Source organism: Telopea speciosissima, chromosome 1, assembly GCF_018873765.1.
Source record: "Telopea speciosissima isolate NSW1024214 ecotype Mountain lineage chromosome 1, Tspe_v1, whole genome shotgun sequence".
In the NCBI taxonomy this organism is placed as follows: domain Eukaryota; kingdom Viridiplantae; phylum Streptophyta; class Magnoliopsida; order Proteales; family Proteaceae; genus Telopea; species Telopea speciosissima.
The window spans coordinates 76,252,161-76,275,078 of NC_057916.1; the positions used below are offsets into that span (position 1 = coordinate 76,252,161).

Genomic DNA, 22,918 nt, shown 5'->3' on the forward strand with positions numbered 1-22,918 from the left:
ACCTGTTCAAAGAACCGATGTCCCAAGTTAATTATTGGTAACTTTTTTTTCCATCCTCCAAAGCATTCTGAAACCTATGATGCCATTTGTTAGGATTCGGGTAGAACCCACCCTTAAAACTAGCAATTCCCAAGTCCTTGTAAGTTTTCCAAACGAGCTACTCACATCCAATATAAGATTATTGCTTTCGCAGGGAACTCCAACAGTAGCCTCTCTCTCTCTCCCTCTCTCTCTCTCTCTCTCTGTGTCTGTGCCTGAACGTGCGTTTTACGGGCTTGCAGGATAAGAAGATACCGGTTCTTTCCATGGCCATAAACTTTATTAACATAATCATAAAAACCATGTCAGTTCAATGTCAAAAAGGAACGACCCGAAACAAAAAAATACAATAGCAACCAATTTAACACCACCAAAGCAAACCAGAACCAGTTTCTGTACACAAATTACAAGTTTTGAACAGTATTCCATTCCCCTGTTGCCTGTGTTTTGTAAAATTTGGCAGGCAAGACCATAAACATGCAAGTTGTTGCAAGAGCATCTGACCTGAGAAAAAAGAACTGATACACTGTTCGAGGGGAATGATCTGGTCAATAGGTAAAAAAGAAAAATGGAAAGCCCCACTCAGGACTACTATGAATGACCAGAACCTACCACCCATCCAAAAGATTTGCCAAGAATGCCTTGAAGAACCAACAGAAACTGCCCCATGGCGGAGGTGGCATGAAAAAATTACGAGGTTACCTTGTGATTCAAAGCACTGTACCATTGAATTTTTGCAATCCAACAAGGCCCCAATCATTCTGCCCAGAAGGCGTTACAATCACTCCAAGAAAAGGCAGCTATATAAGAAGTCATTGAGAGCTCCATGCATCCACCAGTCACTTGAAACCTAATGTCCAGCAGCCGCATTCCTTTTCGCTTCAAGGGCTGTAGCCTCTTTGAGTGTTACTTGAGCTTCATGTTCCATTCCTAGTGCACGGAGAGCAGCAGCTTGCAGATAGGATGCAATATGCCAAGCAGCGAAAATAACTTGGGCTTGCACCGCATCATTCAGAGCTTCCTGGGGCATGTCACTAATGAGATAAGACAGGCTACGGCGTGCATAGACTGTGGGAGAAACCATGGTTCCAACATCAATGAACTGCAAATTGCCACAAAAAAAAAACTGTTAGTTCCATTGTGAGTGTGTATTAAGAATGGGGGATATTCCATCTACAATGTAGAACACAATTAAAGGCACATGCTGGGTACACCTTAAGGATGTACCAGGCACAAACTGCATTAAATTGAAGACAAGAGAGAACTTTTGGGTTCCAATCTGAAAGTTCTCCAATGACCAAAAATAACGAGGCATTCTGCTTTTTAGCATGTAATTCTTCAACATCTAAAATAATGAGATGTTAAGTCATCTGGTTGGGTCATCATCTTCCCAACCCTTATTAACATTGTTGATAGTGGAAACAATAGTAGCAAGGAAATTTAAACAGATGGAATATCTTGCTGACAATTTTGTAACAAGACTGCTACACTCTACAGTAACTTGGAAAAGTAATTGTAAGAGATGTCATAAGATATCCAAAAAAAAAATCTGTGAGGAAAGATTTTGTAACAAATCGTGACCTGAGTATAGCATTCAATTGCAGCCCTAAAGTCTTTGTATCGGAAAGCAACATCACCCTTTTTCTTTGAGTTCAATGTCTCCTGCATTTGGTTGGTCCACATTTGGAATGACAGCTGCAGGACAAGAAAACCAACAATGAGCAAGGCAGCAGACTGGTGACAACATACCGTATGAGTACAGGAAATCAATGAACCATGCCTACCAAGAAATTATGAGACTAAATGAACGTCAGGGAATCTAGTGGCCAGTTTGATATACAGTGTGTCTCTGTATGTGGGGGGGTGAATTGACCCACACAAAGCAAAAGTTCTGCACATCAATTCCCATAGATTACAATGGGTAAGAACCTCTGGAAACAGCCTCTCTGCGGAAGCAGGGGTAAGGCTGCGTACATTATGACCCACCCCAGACCCCGCAGTGGTGCGAGCCTCGTGCACTGGGTACACCCTTTTTTTTTAACAATGGATAAGAACCCATCGGTGCATGACTCTTTTATATGTACATTGATTAGGAACTTAATCTATGCTTATAATTTTATCTGAATCTCCTTTCTTCTATGCTTATAATTTAACTGATTCTCCTTTCTTCTCCTATTACTTTAGAACTATGTCAGAAATGAGTCATCCTTAATGCCATCATAGCCTCATCCCAGTTGTTTCAGGTCACCAATGACCAAACAAATTCTGATTTCTATTCCATTATCTAGGGCCATCTGAGCATGAAGATGCCACTTTGAGTTATAATTCATGAGTCATGACAAGGATCTGATGACATTGCCAGTTGTCAGCCTATCACAAGCCTCCCAAATCTGAGCTTGCAGCTCTCAATGCAAAGCAAAAGCTTGAACCTGACAAAAACAAAATATGGTAACAAGGAAAAAATACTAGCTAGAATAAGGTCCTGTATTTTGTATGATCTTAGAAAACCAAAACACCCAAGAGAAACTTTTATCCATCAAAAGAGAGTTTGAAATATCAGAGGATGTCAAGAAACAAACCTCATTTGCTGTTCCTTCATCTTCTTTGTAGCCAATCTTATCTAATATCTCGTGTATGGCAGTCAGGTCCATTCGTGAGCAAGCTTCACCAAGGGGGAACAGAGGCATCATTTCACCACTATGTGCTATACCCATCAACACATGAGAAGGAACCTGCAACATGTACCCATTCAACTATAATTCAATTTCACATACAAAGTAACTATGCCATTTGTATAATGTTTCTGAAATTCAACAAGCCCAAGTCATACTGTGGCTGTGTGCAGTTATGAGGCCAAATTAAAGTTGGAAAGGAATGGAATGAACCAAGGAGCCTGCAAGGCCCAAAATCTAGTCGAATTAAGGATCTTTCATGCAACCTTCTTTCCTCCCCAGTGTGCATGTGTGCATACAGATAAGTCATGAGACCCGCCTAGCCGGCCAAAAGGAGTACATGGGCAATGTCACCAACTACTTTTGGAGGGAGGGAAGGTGGTTGCAGGCATGGAAAATGAACACTGGCAGTTGCAGTTGGCTGACACAGCAGCTGCAAGTATCGAAGAGAGTTATGGAGGATGGATGATGAAAATGACTGTTGTAAGTCGCTGGGTCAGTTGTTGAATCACCAATGGCATGGAAAAAAATGACCGAGGACAACAAGCTTCCATGATTGTAATTTAATTTCCAACAGAAGGTCAAATTTTTTTAATAATAAAATAAAAGAAAGAAAACATGATACAAGAGGCAGGGTCAGATGAAGCAAGGCGTTTCTTCCCCCCACCCCACCCCCACTTATTTTAAGAAATTGAATCCAAGGTAGAATCTGAGTTAATGAATATATATATCAAAAGCACAATAGTGATTTCAACATTTTTTATTTACTCTAACAAAACAAAAGATGTACTTATTGCCAATAAACTAAAACATTAAATTTACCCAATGGACTCTGTTCAAGTGTTTACAGTTATTAAAGCTAAAACATAACATGTGCTTTTCTTAGCCCTCTTTCTCCTGAAGAAAAAAAGGTAACTGTAAACATAAAATGCGCTTATTATTGGTAAAAACAAGAGATATCAACGTAATTATTATAAAACACCTAAGTATACAATGTTTAGAACAAAAATTTAGATCAAACTCTCAAAACAAAATGACTAAAATATCTGAAAATATCATTTTGGTCACCAACCAACTTGGCCACCAAAACGAAAAATTTACAGCTAGGATCAAAAGCAATGTCCAAGGGATCAACCAATAGGATGTAACACCTACAAGAACAACCAACATCAGATCGAGTGCCAAAAAAATGAAACCATTGCAATCTAGTTGGCCCCATACATGGAAAAAAATTATGAACTGTGATCTGAAGTACCTAAGAACTCATATCCTCTAAACAAAAAACAGACTCTAGAACTATTTTCATTTGATAGTTGCCACAAGGAAGCCGATGATTCAAGCATATGGTAAAATAAAATCATGGATCTTCAGTAGAACAATGTGGTAAAAGCTGGTATAGTTGAGCAATAGACTGGAAGAATGCATCATATAAAAATACTGAATGCAGGGTCGTTATAAATTGAGACTAAAAAAGAATGTATAGGCAATCCAATCAACTTCACAAAATCTGATGTCAGAAAGTATCAAATGGTTCACTAGAAAAATATCATCCACCAATGAAGAAAAGTAAGACTAAACTGACCTCAGTTTCCTTCTGAAGAGGAGTCAAAGCAGCCACCAATGACTTCGGATTTGGCCGTTCCCGAGGCTCATATTGTAAACACCGAGATGCTAAGCGTACTAGCTCGGTTCCATCATCATTTGAAAATTGTCCTTCCAAGCAAGAATCTGTCAGCATCTGAATGTTCCTGTCACGTATCAGGTCAAGAGCCTGACAAATTATTCAGATAAGCATTAGAAACACAGAAATACAAAACACAGTATTATTAGATAAATCCTAGTGGCATCAAGTCAACAAAGATTGTCTCATAGATACTATAGGAGATTCAAAAAAGTTGAGCAACATGATCAGACTACAATGCAACAGTTATTAGAAGTCCAAGAAATCATGTGGGAGAGAAAAAGAGACTTGTAGCAGCAACTGCCACCAACTATCATGTTCCTTCATATGGAATGACAGATATGAAGTTAAATTCAGATTAAAAATAAATAAATATATCAGAAATGAAAGTTCAGCTGCATGCCACATCAGCAGAACTACTACAACAACTCTCCTAAATTCATACTTGATAAAAGGCCTAAGCTATGCATGTCTTTGCTCACCACTTCTCGTAAGGTCATATTAGGTCTGGCCCTAGCTCTTTTAGTTCCTTCAATCTGAATCAAATCACTCCTCCGTACTGAAGAATCCAAAGGCCTCCATTGAAAATGGCCATGCCACCTTAAATGACTTTCTCGTAGCTTATCATGTATCGGAGCTACTCCCAAATCAGCTCTAATACGATCATTCCTTACTTAATCCTTCCTAGTTTTGCCACTCATCCATCTCAACATCCTCATCTCCACTACACTAAGTTTATCGATATGATGCTTCTTAACTGCCCAACATTCTGCACCATACATCATAATCGATCGTATGAGTGTCCTATAAAAATTTCCTTCTAAGTTTTAAGGGAATAAGTCGATCGCACAATACTCCAGACCCACCTCTCCACTTCATCCATCCTATTTCAATTCTCTGTGAAACATCATCCTCTATCTCCCCTTCTTTATTTATGATTGAGCTCAGATACCTAAAATCACTTGCAGAATCTCCCTCTTATCAATTTTCACCACCTCATTATCCGTCCTAGTGTAACTAAAGCTATACACCATATACTTCGTCTTCCTTCTACTTATCGTAAAACCTTATGATTTCAAGGTTGATCCCCATAACTCCAACTTGGCGTTAATCCTTGCTTTGGTCTCATCCACCAAAATAATATCAGCAAAAAGGATACACCAAGGAACCACATCTTGAATGTCTCTAGTTAAATAATCCATGATAAGTGCAAACAAATAAGGACTTAAAGTTGATCCTTGATGTAACCCAATTGTAATTGGGAATTCACTACCTTGACCCCCATAGTTCTTACACTAGTCACCACACCATCATACATATCTTTAATTATGTCCACATATTTACTTGAAACATTTCTCTTTTCTAGTACTTGCCAGATTCACTCTCAAGGGACTCTGTCATAAGCTTTTTCTAGGTAAACAAACACCATATGGAGATCCTTCTTGCAATCTCAAAATCTATCCATGAGTCTCCTAAGTAAATAGATTCTATCATGGATCTTCCCGGCATAAAATCAAATTGGTTCTCAGTAATAGTAGTATCTTACATGGAACAAGAACTCAACGAGATCTTAATAAAAACTCTTTTGTTTTTTTTTTGATGGCGAGACGAGATTATGGACGATACTTAAGGATTACAATATCGAGGCAAAATCTCGATTCAAGATTTCGGTTCAATTAACCATCTAGCCCTATATAAATAATGCACATCTTGACCGAGACCAAGCGAGACCTCACTGGTCTCAGTAGAGAACACACACACACACACACACACAAATTGCATTGTTTTGCTCCCATTTTCCACCGGAAATTCGTCGGATTGCAGGGAGAAGCTGCATCCAACCCAGCCATACATGCTGATGGTATTTCAACAGCCTGGTGGCAATAGAAGCGGATCAATATCATCGCAATCGCCTCTTCCAAACCCTAGGATAGGGTGTCCTTCGATTAGTTGATGACAACACTGACTTGTGTGGAAGACTACGTGTGATTCTTCGGCAGCACTATGACATGGGAATCCTATGTGGCACATTCAGAGGCTTACATGTTGTGGCAAAATAACTTGGCATGATAAATGTATATGTTAAGATTGATGAATTTTATACTTTTACATTTGTAATGCTTATTCAAGTTGTTTAATATTAATTGTATGCTTTGATTGCTTTCTATTCGTAGAAAACCTAGGACCTATAACCAGTAACCTTAGAGAGGAGAAAAGAGAGAAGAAAGAAGAGGAGAAGAGTAGCTGCAAGGGGAGGAGCCGTATTTGTTAGTTTGCTTCCTCCCTCAAGTATCTTATTTATAATAAAACCATTACAATCATAAAAGGAAAAAGGAAACTAAATCTAATCTAAAATAGGTAACTAACTTAGACTAGGAAACTGACTCCCAACTCCTAACAATTAAAGACATAAAACAATAAAGAAAACACATAATGGACTCAAATACAATAGGGACACTCCCCCTATCATGGTACACTTCTCAACACTATTACTAAATTATGTGTAGAATAGGGCCTATTAGTACATCGTAGCCTACCAAACTAGGGTCCGAAGTCAAACTCCTATTTGGACTTTGATTTTGGACAATCTGATAGTGCCATGTGTTTAAATGGCACAAAATAGGCTGTATACCAAGTTTCATGACCAAACTTGGTCAAAAACCCACCGAAACCAGCTACCGAGTTTTTTAAAAAATGCACAAACTCACGGAGATCTTGGCCCAACTCGGTTTTCTGGCTGGGCGAAACCAGTACCAAAACCGAGCTCTCGAACCATGGTTTATTGTCTCAGGTGGGTTTCAATAACCCTCCTATAATTTCATAGTATTACTCAATAATTTTATGCCTCTATATTTAAAACCAGAATATTGAGCAATAATTGAAAGAAAACTTTGCCCCAGGTATTTTACAAAGAAACCAATGCATAGTTGTGATGAGTGAATTGATGTTTAGTGACAATATCCATCAAGATGACGATTCAAGGTTTTTTTAAAATAAAAATAAAAATAAATAAACAAAACAAAAATTATACAACCTTATGACATTAATCAGCATCCCTAAAATATACAAAATAATTTCGTTCTGACCAGGGGAAAAAACATCCCTAATCTAAGGTTGTGTTTATTAAGAGGTTTAGTCAAGTAAGCTAACAGTATCCTACATATGTAAGACTTCAGATCCTCAATTTTTTGAGAGGTGACAGTGACATTCATAGGCTCAGTCATCCAGAGGTTCTTCCATTTGAAATTCCTATACTGCAGCTCTTCCACACCCTATGATGCTGCTGCCAATAACAGAAAAAAAATTCAGTCCCAACACTGGCAGCTCAAAGATTCAAATTGTTCAAACTGTCACAGTCAGACCCCAGACCATTTCATATTGTTAGAGTGGGGTCTATGGGTGTCCATAGACTTCTATCCTATGGGAGTATATTTGTGTATTTGTTTCTCACGCTATAGTTCGCTTACCTATTATAACTATACGCAGATTCCTAGCGTGAATCGGATCAGCTAGATTAGCCAAGTCAGAGATTGTTTTCCTTTTGGATTGTAATCTGAGCTTACATAGATTGGATTGGTTGCTGGCGGTAGGTTATTCAATCCCTATCGCAGTCTCTTCAACTCTCTCGGTCTCCCTTCTTCCACCTCTCTTCCCTTCATCTCTGGTTCTGGTATTAGGTGGTTTCTCTTTAAAATTAATCACATGGTATTAGAGCTTCATCAATAAATTTATTCTTCAACTCGATTCTGGTTTTGAAAGTCTCAACTCTCAAGAGTTCTTCGTTAGAGGGTTGCAGCACCCTATGCTGCATATTACTTCTTTTTGGACCTAGTTGGTGATATTGATGATAAACTAAGGTCCCTATGACTTGATCGATATCTTCCATGGAGTTAAAGATCAATTAAATAGAAGAAGATTGCAACTTGAAGCTTGTGGCTGGAGTTTTTAGTCCGTCTTTCTGCAACTTGAGATCACCAATTACTTTTCATTCAACCCGTGGATGATTCTTAAACTTTGAAGACAGAATTACATCCTTACAGTTGAACTCAATCCACTTGAGCAGGTGATCAGCCTTGCTGATCATAATTAGTTGTCTTTTTTCAGATTTCTAATTTCTGGAATTATTTTTATTCTATCCAGCCAACAAGTCTGATATTTTATGGCATTGACATTCAAGGTTAACAGTATATTTGGTTCTGTTTTTGGAAGTTTTCTGAGTTGATCATTGTTTGCATCTGAGACTTTCGGATTCTATTCTCTAGCTGGTGAAGGGTGTTTTTTAATTGTTCTTGGGTGGTTGTCTGACACCACCTTGTTGCTGATATTATACTTTACCAAATTTGTAGTGGTGTTTAAAAATATTATCGTTTTTTGTTCATAATGGCTGAGTACAAGCCTACCACTGACCATGTCAATGTGCAAAATACTACGATTAAATTAAATGGAGTCTCCAATTACCTGTTATGGGCCCAGGATGTAAGGTTATACATTAATGCTACAGAAAAGTTGCAATATCTCCATTCTGATCCTCCTCCTGCTGATTCAAGAGACTCTGCTGCTGTCAAAATATATGAGGAATGTATGCGAAAGAATGACACTGCTTATTCAATTATGAAACAGCATGGAACCTGCTATCGCCGCTAATGTCATGTTCCATACCACTGCAAAAGGACTTTGGAATGACCTAAAACAAACCTTATCCCAGGAGAAGAATATATCTCGCGCCCTAATGGGTTACTGGGTGATGAGGCCTCTCTCTGGCTCAACTCCCTGGTTGGCCTCTTTATTGGAAGTCGACCATCATTCCATATCATCTAGCTCTCCCTCACTAAACAATGGAGATTACAAGGAAATATAGAGTTCTATTTGATGGCTAATGGGTTCTTCATCTTCAAGTTCTATGATGAACTCGATAAGCTACGAGCTCTAGAAGGAGGACCATGGCAAGTTGGACAGAAACCTATATTTCTTCGTCAATGGAACGGACAACTCCAATTGCACCGTGTTGAGCTAAACACCATCCCTTTGTGGATCTCGTTTCCAGGTCTTCCCCTTCACTTCTGGTGCACTGAAGGCCTCTGCATCATTGTCTCTGTCCTTGGAACCCCTCTCTACTCCGATGCTAGAACCAAGAGGAAAGACCGCCTAGCCTATGCCCGTATTTGTGTTGAGGTCTCTGGAGATGAACCCTTGCCAACATCCATCACGGTACATGATGGGGAGAAGTTCTCATTCCAACAAGAAGTTGCGTATGAATGGACCCCTCCCCACTGTCTAGTCTGCAAACGTTTTGGCCAACTCCAATCTTTGCTCTCCAAAACTTTCCGACAGCGCTTCCCACAATGACCCTTCTGCTCCCATCTCCTCCGCTACCCCTGCGACCATGAACCCCCCCTCTTACCCCCCTCCTGCTCCGCCTCCTTCCCATGGCACTAACTCTTCTAGGTCCCACTCCCCCAGTCGTGGCAGAACAAGAACCAGTCGACGAAGAAGACAGCGGGTCTGAGGAAAGTCAGCATCAGGTTCTCCAATAGGGCACTCTACGGACCGTCAGTCCCTACCGTTGGTCAATAACCTAGTAGAGACTTTGGGTAACAACAGATCCTCTGCTCAACACCCTAGTGTTGATGGAGATCTCAGCACTGTTCCCAAAGCTTTACCTCCTAGCGGTTGCAACTTAGGCCCCTCTTCATGCTTGAATTGTCGCTCATCTCAGCGAATCCACGCAAATCCTCCGTTGGGCTCTTTGTTTGGTTGTCACACTAGTCAATCTCCCCTTTCATCGGTCCATAGAGAGGAAGGGACTGATAGCTCAAATCGGTTCTCCCTCCTACGAGAAGACGTCACACCCGAGGCTGCTGCAGTCCCTTTGGCAGCTTCTCTCTGAAGAATAACCCCTTCCTGCCCCCATCTGGTCGCTTTCCTCCGCCAGACGCTCTTGCTTCCCTGTCGCAGCTTCCGTCTGCGATCTGCCCTACTAGCTCAGTTCCCTCTACCCCCTTTGTCAATCACGGAAATATTGTTTCCTCCTCTCCTCTTCCCCCCCCCCCTCCCTTCTTCCCACTCTGCTCCCCTCCTCGGTGGAGTCCATCCTTGTTCTTGAACATTCAAATCGTGATCTTTGTAATTCGTCTTATTTGATTAACGGAACTCCTAATCCTGACCCTTCCTCTAGGCCCAACCCTCGACCCATCCATGCCTCCCCCCTGCCTTCCCATATTTCCCTAGCCTTGGCCTAGCAAGCCCACCCCACTTCTAAATTAGCCCAGGGCCACTTGTGTGCTTCTCCCCTCAGTCTCCCTTCCCCCCTCCCCCCTCCCCTTTCCTGTTACTACCCCTTCCCCTCTTTATGCTCTAAGTTGCTCAATCCCTATTCCCCTCCAGCCCCTTATTGCCCCCCTCCCCCCATCCGTGTCTACCTCCGACGCGACCGTAGTTCCCCTCTTTATCCCCAAAAGCAATCCCATCAGGACGTTTTGTTGCCTTGTAATAAGAAATTTTGACTCTAAGCATGAATATTTGTAATCATATCTTGTGTCGTGACAACTAATTGTGTTAGTGTGGGGCCCCCCCAATGACTCGTGCGCTTTCCTTTAATTGGGTTTGTTGTTAAGTTGCATTTCGGCCTTTGTATAGGCAGGGTCTTGTAATTGGTCCTTGTATTGTTTGTTCTCCCCCCCCCCTTTCTTTCCTTTGGTAATGAATTTTTTATTCATCCAAAAAAAAAAGAATACATCTCGCACCTATGACTTTTATAATAAAATTTTCAATTTCAAATAAGGGAACAGGTTTCTCAATGAGTATTTCAATATGTTTAAAGGTATGACAGAAGAGCTCAATATTCATCAGCCTCTCATCGCTGATCTGAAACAATTGAAGCTTCAGCGCAAAGAATTTCATGTTGCGAAGTTCATTGCCGGTTTAAGTTCTGACTACCAATCTGTTAAAAGCCAGTTACTTGCTAGAGAAAAGGTTCCTTCACTCAATGATGTCTTTGCACGTCTTCAGCGCATTGTCACGCCTTCCCGTTCCGAAGTATCTCCCAAAGACAGCTCTGCCTTTATTGCTGGCCATGGCTAGAGCTCTAATTTCCCTGGCAGAGGGCGTGGCTCATAGGGAGGCTATGGTCGTGGAGGTTGTGGTACAAGTGGACAACAGAGTGACCGATCCATTAGATAGTGTTCATTTTGTGTATACTATTGATATCAACTATGTAAAACATGGTAAACCCGACTGGATTCCTCAAATCAGCCAATACTGCTAATTCTGACGGTGATTCTGAGAAGATGTCTTCTGGTGATACTCACAGTGCATCCTCATCTAGCGCTCCATTATCCGATACAGGACCTCGTGATGATTACAAACAAATTCTTAAGCTCCTTCAGAATCTTCAGCCTTCTACTGGTGCTTCCTCTTCCACAGCCACTCTGGCTCACACAGGTACAACTACCTCACTTGCTACTACCTCATCCATTCCCTAGATAATTGATTCTGGAGCCTCTACACACATGACTGGTAAGTCTCACATTCTTTCTTCACTTCAGAAGATTGCCCATCCTTCTAGGATCATCCTCTCCGATGGTTCTTCCACTGATGTGTTTGCTTCTGGATCTGTCTCTCTACCCTCTTTTCCCTCATTAACTTTGGTTCTTCATGTTCCTAACTTACCGTTAAATCATATGTCCGTTAGTCAATTAACCAAATCTTTAAATGCTAAGTCACCTTTTATCCTAATTGCTATGTTTTTCAGGATCTCCATACAAGGAAGACGATTGGTGGAGGGCATGGGAAGGATGGACTCTATTACTTTGATGACTCTACTACTATGGCTGCTTCTACTACTTCCCCTGCGACCTCTCCACTCCATTGGCATTACCGGTTGGGACACCTTTCCCTTTCCAAGCTTCAACAGATGGCTCCCAAATGTAGAAAAATCTCTAGTATTGAGTGTGAAGCCTATGGACTTGGAAAGCATCACCGTACTTTATTCCCTCCTCGTGATGCCCCTCGTAGTTCTTCTTTGTTTCCCTTGGTTCACTTTGATATATGAGGTCTTGCCGTGTCAAGACTCAAGAGTCAATTAGGTTTTGTTTATTTTGTGACATTTGTAGACGATTATTCTCGTAACACTTGGCTATATATGCTAAAGGATCGCACTGAATTTTTATTTGTGTTTAAACAATTTTTACTCTAAAATTAAGACTCAGTTTGGTGTGGTTATTAAGATCTTTCGTTCAGATAATGATTTATAATATAATCCATAGTTGTTAAGGCGCCTAGGCTAACCAAGGCGATGGAAGGGATTAAAAACCAAAGCAACACCAACAAGGCAACAAGGTGTCGCCTAGGCGACCAAAGCGACACCAAAAATCAAGGCGAGAGCAAGGCGCATGGACGACTAGGCGACACCTTGACAACTATGATATAATCAGCGTGAAATACTGAATTTTGTTCGGCACATGGCATGATACATCAAATTAGTTGTTCTTATACTTCTCAACAGAATGGTGTGGCTGAAAGGAAAAACAGACACTTGCTAAAAGTCACCTGTTCCCTAATGTGTCATATGAATGTTTCAAAATATTTGTGGAGTGATGCGATTCTTACTACTTGTTATTTGATAAATCGTATGCCATCGGTTATCCTTGATGATCACTCTCCGTTCTCTACTGTTTTTCCTGATGTTTCTCTATTTGGTTTGGCCCCACGGGTGTTTGGTTGCGTTTATTTTGCTCACAACATTCACCCTGTAATTGATTAATTATCCCCGCGGGCAAACAAGTGTGTGTTTATAGGGTATGCTCGCACTCAAAAGGGTTATAGATGTAATGATCCAACTACTCGTCAATACTTTGTCAGTGTGGATGTGACCTTTGAATCTACACCCTACTTTTCTGCTGAGTGTAGTCAAATGGATGATGATGTCTTAGTGGCTCCGCCACTTCCGGTCCTTGTATCCTTCACTAACTCTTCTTCTGATAGTACTCCAACTAAGCAGTTACAGGCATACAAGCACTGTCCCAAGTCCACGACCCATGCTGCTCCTTCGCAACCGCCCTCTACTTCATCAAACACCTAGCCTAGGGATTCTCCATCTCCTGACTTGTTGATTGCTCTTTGCAAAGGTACTCGTTCTCGCAAAGCTCCAACTACTTACCCTATTGAGAATTATGTTTCGATATCTCATTTTCCATCTTCTTTACATAATCTTGTCTTTTTCATATCTACTAACTCCATTCCTAAGACTTATGAAAAGGCTTCATCTCATCTTGGGTGGAAAGTGGCTATGGACACAGAGATGTTTCTATATCTCATTTTCCATATTCTTTACATAATCTTGTCTTGTTCATATCTACTAACTCCATTCCTAAGACTTATCAAGAGGCTTTATCTCATCTTGGGTGGAAAATGGATATGGACACAGAGATGGATGCTTTGCTCGATCGTCGGACTTGGACTCTTACTGAATTATCCCCAGGAAAGGAGCTTGTCAGGTGTCGTTGGGTGTACACAATTAAATATCATCATGATGGTTCTATTGAGCGCTTCAAGGCTAGGAATCACTCAGACTTATGGGGCTGATTATTTTGAGACTCTCTCTCTCCAATGGCATGTCTTAATTCTGTACGAGTTCTTATCTCCTTGACTGTGAACATTGATTGGCCTATGTTTTAGCTAGATATTAAAAATGCTTTCTTGTATGGTTATCTTGAGGAAAAGGTTTATATGGAGCAACCTCCAGGGTATGTTGCTCAGGGGGATAATGCGTCCATTCCAAAGTATGTTGTCTTTCACAAGGCTATATATGGGCTCAAACAGTCTCCATGTGTCTGGTTTGATAAATTAGGTGAAGTTATTGGTGGATAAGGGTTCACTCGGTGCTTCTCTGATCAGTCTGCGTTTGTTCGTCGTCAAGGGAACAAAGTTGTGATCCTAGTTGTGTATGTTGATGATATCATAATTTCAAGTGATGATCTTTCTACCATTGAAGAGGTTAAGAGCTTAAGGCACATCTTCACCAGCACTTTCAGATAAAGGATTTAGGAGTCCTCAGGTATTTTCTGAGAATGGAAGTTGTTCATTGCAAGAAAGGTGTCAGCCTATCACAGAGGAAGTATGTTCTAGATATTCTCTAAAACAGGTATGTTAGGTTGTAAACCTGTTGACAACCCAATGGATCCAAATCTGAAACTTGGTGTGTGATGGTGAAGACTTTGAGGATAACCATTAGTACAGAAGACTTGTTGGGAAACTGATCTATTCGACTACCACTCGTCCAGATATTCCTTTGTTGTTGGGGTTATCAGTCAATTTATGGAGAATCCTAAATGTGCTCATTGGGATGATGTTTGTCGCATCCTAAGGTATCTTAAAAATGCTCCTGGCAAAGGTCTTATTTATTGTCATCATGACCACACGGAAGTTGTAGGATACTCTGATGTTGATTGGGCTGGTGCTGCCAACGACCGTAGGTCTACCACTAGGTATTATACTTTTGTTGGTGGTAGCCTTGTCTCTTGGAGGAGTAAGAACCAGACTACTATGGTTAGATCCAGTGCAGAAGCAGAGTGTAGAGCTATGGCTCACACTATGAGCTGAGTTGATGTAGTTGAAGTCTCTACTACAAGAGTTGGCGTTCTTAGTTCCTCTACCAATGAAGATGTATTGTGACAAAATCAAATTGCCATCTATATTTTTTAGCAATCCAGTGTTTCATGAAAGCACCAACCATCATACTGAAGTTGATTGTCATTTTGTAAGGCAATTCCTATCGTTCGTCAATTCCAGTAATCAACTTGGGGATATTTTTATAACGACACTATTTCGATCTGCATTTGTTGGTGGTTGTTCCAAGCTAGGTATGGGAGATATATATACTCCAGCTTGAGGGGGAGTGTTAGAGTGGGTTCTATGGGTGTCCATATACCTCCATCCTATGGGAGTATATTTGTGTATATGTTTCACGCTATAGTTAGCTTTCCCACTATAACTATATGCAGTTTCCTAGTGTGAATCAGATCAGCTAGATTACCTAAGTTAGAGTATGTTTTCCTTTTAGATTATAATCTGAAATTATATATATTGGATTGGTCGCTGGAGGTAGGTTATTCAATCCCTATCGTGCAGTCTCTTCAACTCTCTCGGTTTCCCTTCTTCCTCCCCCTCTTCCCTTCATCCCTGGTTCTGGTATTGGGTGGTTTCTCTTCAGATTTAATCACACATATAACTAATAGTAATTAAAGCAAGGCCTTTTTTATATGTTCCCTAGATACAACAGATTATAGCACATTGGAGTACCCAACATGAGAGTTCGATTGAGATGGAAGTAACTGACATAACATGGCATGCATTTCTAAGTATGCCTATCTCTAACTTTCTTTCACAAGTCTAATATTGATAGACACAGGAGGTCATGGGCCTCATGGCATTGAAATGTGAAACAAAATCAGATATCACCAACCAGAATCTATGAAGAAGAGAACCGAGAGACAGAGAGAGATCGACTAGAGATAAAAGTGGCTCACAGTTTGGCTTAAGTGCTTAACTGTCCAACCGTGGGTAGTAGCATGTATTAGTATTAACCCTAATCTACTACAGTAACACAAATACCCTTTATACCTTACTCTATCACTTAACTTAAACACCACCACACTTTCTAAACAGCATCATGTCTCATAAACATAACCCTAAACACTAACATAAATTATAATTGTCACCATTAATATTAAAACATCACCATACTACTAAATATCACCACAACTTCAACACTCCCCTCAAGCTGGAGCATATATATCAAAGGCATCAGCTTGGAACAATAAGAACAGATATTAACAGCAGAAGCAGTCTTAAACATATACAGTAGTCGTAGAGAAAAATCAAGCATCAGCAGCAATACCAACACAAGCACACCAACCATAAGCAGCAACAACATAGAAAAATCTTTGTGTCGAATAAATGAAGAGAGCAATGAACAAAATAAGCGACAGAGAATACCAACCGCAAGCCAACATATCATAGCAGCAACAACAACATCATAAACCTTTCTCAAGGAAGGCAAGTAATAATCTTCACAAAGAAGACATATAAAAGTGCAGCAGAAGTTTCTACGAACCACGAATAAAAGAACAGCATAGCCACAGATAATAGCATAAGGTATTTGTGAACTACAAAATAATAGCATGAGGTTGCTTGGAATCACAAGTAACCATCTTCATAAGAAAATACATTGCCGATGACAAGAGCAGATGACATTTGAGCAGACAGATGAGCAGATGATACTATGATGATGACACGAGTAGATAATAATAATAATCTTCAAATATCAGATGATAACTCCAATCTCCCCCACGTGTAGCACTATACATGGACAAATAATAGAGCAGAGTATACCCAGCAGAACTTCAAAAACAGAAGCAATATACGGCACATTCACCAAATTAGTAGGTTACCAAGAACTGCAGAAAAAAAAAATGGATATGATGACCAAGAAACTAGAAGCAATCTCCCATATACACATCATACTTTCAGCCACAAGCCACAGAGGATGATCACAACACAGCAGCATCAATATGTTGAATCAACAATTACTCAGAAAACCACAGGGCAGAAACAAAGACAGCCACAGGTCACAGATCAAGGATAAGACCAAGAACAACCAACTGCAGGTGAAAGGCCACCAAGAAACACATGTATAATCAATAAGAGGTCTCAAATACTCCCAAAAGATAGAATTCAATCAATACGCTGTAGCAAGTCCAGCCGCAGACAAGCAGATCAAAAGGTTCAAAACCGACGGGAAGAAAAACTGAGTGATTTGGGAGAAAAACAGTAACAGCCAATCCAAAGTACTGATGAAGACCATTTTTTTTTATATAACAGTACCTTGGTAGATGAGATGATCCCCAAACATTCTTGATGATTCAACGGTTAGACTAAAAACACAATTCAGGTGCGGCAAATAAAACCCAAAAACAGGGGTGCCGCAAGGTATATATGGGCAGAAAAACAATTGAAATAGGTACTGTTGTATGGAATGATGCTACCAGAATAGGAAAATCAGAGAAAAAAGAGGTGCCAAAGGGCTATTCATGAACCAAACAGTAAGCTGGAAGTAATCTTTAACAGCAGCAACTGAGATCGATTGCAACAGCCATACATCTCAGCAGAATATCCAAAAGGGTCAACCACAGGCAGTCAGTTCAAGAGAAGACCAAGATCAGATGCAGTCACCACTGAAATTTTAATCAAAGGCCAGAATAACCACATGTAACTCCTGTGTTGAATTACAGCATGATTTGATGTACAGATATTCAGATACGAACAGGTCATAGAATTAAGTCCTGGATTCTTGCAAGAACTTCATGCGCAGGTGAGGAACTTCAATCAACAGCAGCCGCATGGTGTAGAAGAGGCAGATCATCAAACCGCAGGGTAGAACCAGCAAGAAAGAATCATATTCCAGCACAAAAATCCTTAGTTTTCATGTTTCAACAAACAGGGTTTTTCTGAAACCCTAGTTTTCATTTTTCAACGAATTGGGTCCCAGAATTTCTTCTCTTCTTCTTCATGGCTCTGATACCAAGTAACAAACTCAGATATAACCAACCAGAAGCTATGAAGAAGAAGGAGAGAACTGAGAGAGAGAGAGTAGAGAGAAAAGTGGCTCATGGTTTGGCTTCTTAATTGTCCAACTGTGAGTATTGCAAATGCCAAAAAATAGTGATGTCCCCCTGGGGGTGGGGGAATCTCCACCCACTTTTCCCTTTACTCAATCCCAATCTGCTGCATTAACCAGTGGATCCATCTATTGACCACTTCCTTTTGAGCATATCTGCTCATATGCTTCAAAACAGAATAGGGACAAAACTACCAACAACCTTACAGTTTCAGCTAAACATACCAAAGTTCTCAAGTTAATTTATATATGAATCAAGAGCACAAGTATCACATCAAGAAATGACTAGCTTATGGAGAGAAGCAATAAACCTACACGACTGGGAGGAATATGTTTTCCACTGAGAAGGTCCAGCAAAAGGGTGCCGAAACTGTATATTACACTTTCTGGTGTCACTCTTCCTACAAAATAAAGACCCCCCAAAAAAAAGAATGAGATCATATAAACAGTATATTACATCATGTACGATTATTCAAGACCACAGTTGATCAATGACATAAAATGTTCCACAAACTAAATTAAAGTAACAATAATAATTGTAAAAGACATTTGATTAGCCCCATCACATGATTTCGTATAAAAGCAATAAATAATGGGAGAGGGACATAGGCATGCCGCCCGCGTGGCGCACACTGGCGGGTGGCACATATGAGGGCACAGGACGAGGCATCATACCGGAGGGGCAGGGGGTCATTTCAAAGGGGGAAAGAGAGAGAGAGAGAGACACAGCGCCTGCTAGCGTGCGGGGATGAGGAAATTTGGGCAGGTCAAAGCATGCGCCAGGCCAGGAAGCCAGTTGACAAAGTATAATCACGTGAAATCGGAGATCAAGTGGACAATTTAGCAACCGCCCCACCCAAAATAAAAAACACATAGAAGCTGATTTGTTCACTAGAAATCCATCCAAACTGCCAAGTATACAATGACAACAATGAAAGTCAAAAGAAGATCCACCTGATTGCAAACAAACTACTAATAAAAACAATCCATGAACACATCAGCAAATGAATATGAAACTTTTTAGACAGATGAATACCGGTTCTCAAATATTCTGGAGGAGTAAATGCCAAGTTTGTGCTATAACTTTTTCCATCCCTACTATTCTTCATCAGGCCATAGGATGAAAGCCTGGGATTACCATCCTGTACAAGACTAATACAAAATGAGATGAATGTAACAAAGTAAAATCCTAATTGTATAAGGAGTTGTCAAATTAACAAGATGATACAGTGGTTACATCATCAAATAATATTCTGTAAGCATTAAGATCATGATAAAGGGGGCGTCCTTTGCCGGTACAGTATTCCAGAGCCTGTGCAAGATGTAAAGCCACTCTTAATCGCATTGCCCATTTCATAGGCTGATTTTCCCCTGGAACAGTACAGCAAATAAAACATAATAAATGAAATGAAAGTCCAATCAATAGAAACAAAATGAAAGGAAGGAGTGTCTAATGAATACAATGTCTACTTGCAGCAGAAATATATCCAGATTTGAGGCTTCCAACATCGGCCAGCTTTAAGCCAAGAAGGTGAGTAACATGTGCATTTTTTTAACACCTTTTATCCGTAAACTAACTCTAAAGTTTGTTAGTTTAATTTCTAGAATTTCATTTGATTCTGTGACAGCTGATATTATATCTCAAACGTTAAAAAGTGAAATATAGATAGAGGAAGGACAACATACAAATATAAGCAATTGATTGAGATGAATACATCAAAGAAATATGTCAAAGTTATGAAATTGTCATCAACATAAGCTGCTAGTATGAATCCATATAACAGCAAAATCGCTTCACAAGTACCAGCCAATGTCAGAGTAGCGCATGGAAGACATCAACAGTAAACCAAGAAATCAAGAAAAATAGCAGCATAAGTTTTATCTTTAACTGAGAAAGAACATCAATTTCATTTCTGGACATACCATAGAGAACTCCAAATTCTGAAAATAAAATGCCTGGAGAATATGCAAAAGAAGCTAGCAATGCCATAACATCATTCCACAAATAGATAAACTCACAATGAAATAGGTGTTTTGCAAGCGTATCATTGGGCATATATTCTGCCACAAGCAATCTCTCGTCAGCTTCACAGCAACAACCAAGTAGATTCACCAATCTGTGATTGCGAAGCTGACCAACGGATCTTGCATCCTCCTAAATTTAAGAGAGAAAGTAACAAAGTAATAACAAAAGTTATAACACTGAACGGGATAAAATCAATGTATTGAGTATGAACGTCATAAATGCAAGTGATTAAACACAGAAAAAATGTGCCTGGATATGTATGTTCCAGTGATAAACCAAAGAATATCAATGCACAGCAGATGCAGGGTAAATACATTCTTGTGGAGAGAATTTCAAAGTATAACCTTCTCTCAATCGCCATGGTTATTATCTAATTTATTATCTTAAACACTGTTAAGAACCGCTTCCAAATAATGGTGACTGACAGATAAAAAGAAACAAAATCACAATGCAGCTACACAAGCTATGAACGGACATTTTTTGGCCCAAATTACAAATAGAAAATAATTAAGGCTGGAGATGGTAACAATATGCACAGAAGAATGATTAAATCACAATTAGAGGCAATATTGAAACGTCACTTCACATTTTGGCGCAGAGCAATCACTAGTGTACAACAAAGGAATTTGTTGATGAACCCATAAATAAGATTAAAAATACAGTGGAAGATAACTTCATGAGAAGAAATACAAAATTGAAAAATTAAAAAGGTAACAAACACTTACCAAGAACTGCCGCGCATCAGGCCAAGCCATCCTATTAAATCGCTTAACAGCGATACGCCTTTGGTTCTCCAGCTTCCCTTTGTAGACAACATTTGGTGCTTTTTCCCCATGTTCAGACACAATGTTCTCTCCAGCAAACCCAGATGTAGCAATCCTAAGCTGCTCAAAAGTGTACTCACGGAATGCAGGCAAGTCATCAGCCTCACTTTTCTCCTCATTCTCTGCTGCAACAACAAACAAACCAAAACATCAAAATCTCTCCGCTTCATTCACAATGAATGCAAACAGCTTGACCACCTTCTAGACCCTGAAGAAAAATATAACATACCAAACCACTCCACTCACCAATATCAGGAGCCTCCAGAACCGATCCTTTAGATTGTGAACCCCAACAACATGGTGTGTACTTTGAGCACTGACAACCCATCTTAATATGAGAACCTGTAAGTTTTGAAATCTTAGAACGCTATTGAAGCCAAGTGCACAAATGAACGTCTACTTTTAGATGCATATCCAGTCACATTCAGTGTCACAAGCTAATCTAATTTGATCATTTTCTAAACAAGTTCCAACCAGTTAAGTTTCTACTGATATTCTCGCTGCAATATTTACCAAAACGAGTTCTAATCATACACCGTACATGCTTACCATAAACAATCCAGACTTATTCCACCTTTCTATGGTTCCGCCTTTGCAGACGAACTTCAAATGGCCGAGAATAAGCTATTAGAAGGTATGTTTTGAATTTTATAGTAACTACACAATGATATTCATTTTAATAAATTATTGGTTGAATCAGAAGCTTAATTGATAAAACACTTTCCAAAAGTAAGTCACGAACGAGCAAGAAGTTCCAAATTTCATTTCATATAAAGAAAGTGGATACCTAAAGCGTTTCCCCTTTCACTCAACTCACTGACGCCGAAATCGCATGAACTGCTTTAGCCGTAAGTAAACGTTCAGTCAAAAGATGAGCTTTCCAGATTCAAAACTCCTCCTTTTCGCATCAAACATGCCATCCAATCTTCAAATAAGAACAGCAATCGAGAGACTTAAGCTTTGAACTAATCAGAACCCCCTCTTTCTGATCCAATCCACAGTGAAAACACCACGTTTTCGATTCAAACGTATGAAATTCTCCGATATGAACTTGCCATCTTCGTCAGCACGAGCATAAAAAAACCAGGAGACCGATAGTAAGAGAATCTACCAACCAGATCGAAGCTTCAAGTCTTCATAAGTCCAAGTCTAACTTCCTTGATTCGATCAAATAAAAAAAATATACTAATACTAGAATAATAAAACGAATCTCGAATGGACAACGTTTCTTGAGAGACTAAAAATCTGATTTAATTGAACTGAACCAAATCAAGATCACTGCAAAAAGGAATATTCAGAAAAGAAAAAAAAAAAAAAAAAAAGGCTTGAGAGAAAGATATCAGATCTCATGATACAGTCCCTCACTCGCTACTACTTTCTCTCTCTCTCTCTCTCTCTCTCTTTCTCTCTCTCTAGTCTTTGGTTATTATTATGTTTAGGAGATATTACTCCTGCATTTTCCACCGACATACCCCGAATTTTGTTTTCTAAACCCTAATTTATTACTTTACTGCAATTATTTTTAAGACGAAATAAATCGTATGTTTTCTATTCGACGATAAATATTTAAAATTCTTCGTTTTTCTCTCTATTTTACTTAAAAAGTTTTCAGGTTTCCACCGTAAATCCGCCATTGATTTTCGACGATGCCGAACTTCGTCTGCTCTGCGACATTTTTTTTTTAAAGATAAAAAAAAGGACAGTCACGCAACAAAGCGAAGCTCATAACTCACGCAACAAAGCGAAGCTCATAACTTTCATAATTCTCACGCCCCCACCCACACTCCCGCCGCAATCATTTCGTTTTTTTGATTCTACATATATATATATATATATATATATATATATATATATATATATATATATATATATATTTTATTTTTTTTTGTTATCTGCTAATAATAATTTAGGGCAAGACATTGGTGCAAGCCACGCGGGGGGCGAGTGAGGCCACAAGTGCATCAAATTTTTTCATTAACAAAAAGGTAAGAGATTGCTAGT

General features: G+C 39.6%; 1 protein-coding gene across 2 annotated transcripts; it reads right to left on the reverse strand.

The window, feature by feature from the left end:
* Positions 1-297: 297 nt before the first annotated feature.
* Positions 298-22,299, reverse strand: LOC122667867 (serine/threonine-protein kinase BSK3-like). Of its 2 annotated transcripts, none has more exons than XM_043864329.1 (11): positions 21,705-22,299; positions 21,164-21,259; positions 20,819-21,039; positions 20,087-20,222; positions 19,305-19,438; positions 19,104-19,209; positions 18,383-18,468; positions 4,294-4,482; positions 2,619-2,771; positions 1,621-1,734; positions 298-1,141 (listed from the first exon to the last, which is right to left on the reverse strand). In XM_043864329.1, the coding sequence occupies exons 2-11, from the start codon at positions 21,243-21,245 to the stop codon at positions 890-892; spliced, it is 1,473 nt and encodes a 490-aa protein (XP_043720264.1). In that variant the 5' UTR covers positions 21,246-21,259; positions 21,705-22,299; the 3' UTR covers positions 298-889. The 2 variants fall into 2 exon arrangements, with proteins under 2 accessions (XP_043720264.1, XP_043720255.1); XM_043864320.1 differs by having other exon boundaries at positions 20,819-21,042.
* Between the last annotated feature and the right edge of the window lie 619 nt (positions 22,300-22,918).

Bases quoted from the DNA above. Each gene is read 5' to 3' on its own strand.
- LOC122667867 (XM_043864320.1), bottom strand. From the start codon at position 21,245: ATGGGTTGTCAGTGCTCAAAGTACACACCATGTTGTTGGGGTTCACAA. The intron at 20,223-20,818 runs GTAAGTGTTTGT...TCTTAAATTTAG, and splicing joins CTGATGCGCGGCAGTTCTTG to GAGGATGCAAGATCCGTTGG. The intron at 4,483-18,382 runs GTAGGTTTATTG...ATAATTTGTCAG, and splicing joins AACATATTCCTCCCAGTCGT to GCTCTTGACCTGATACGTGA.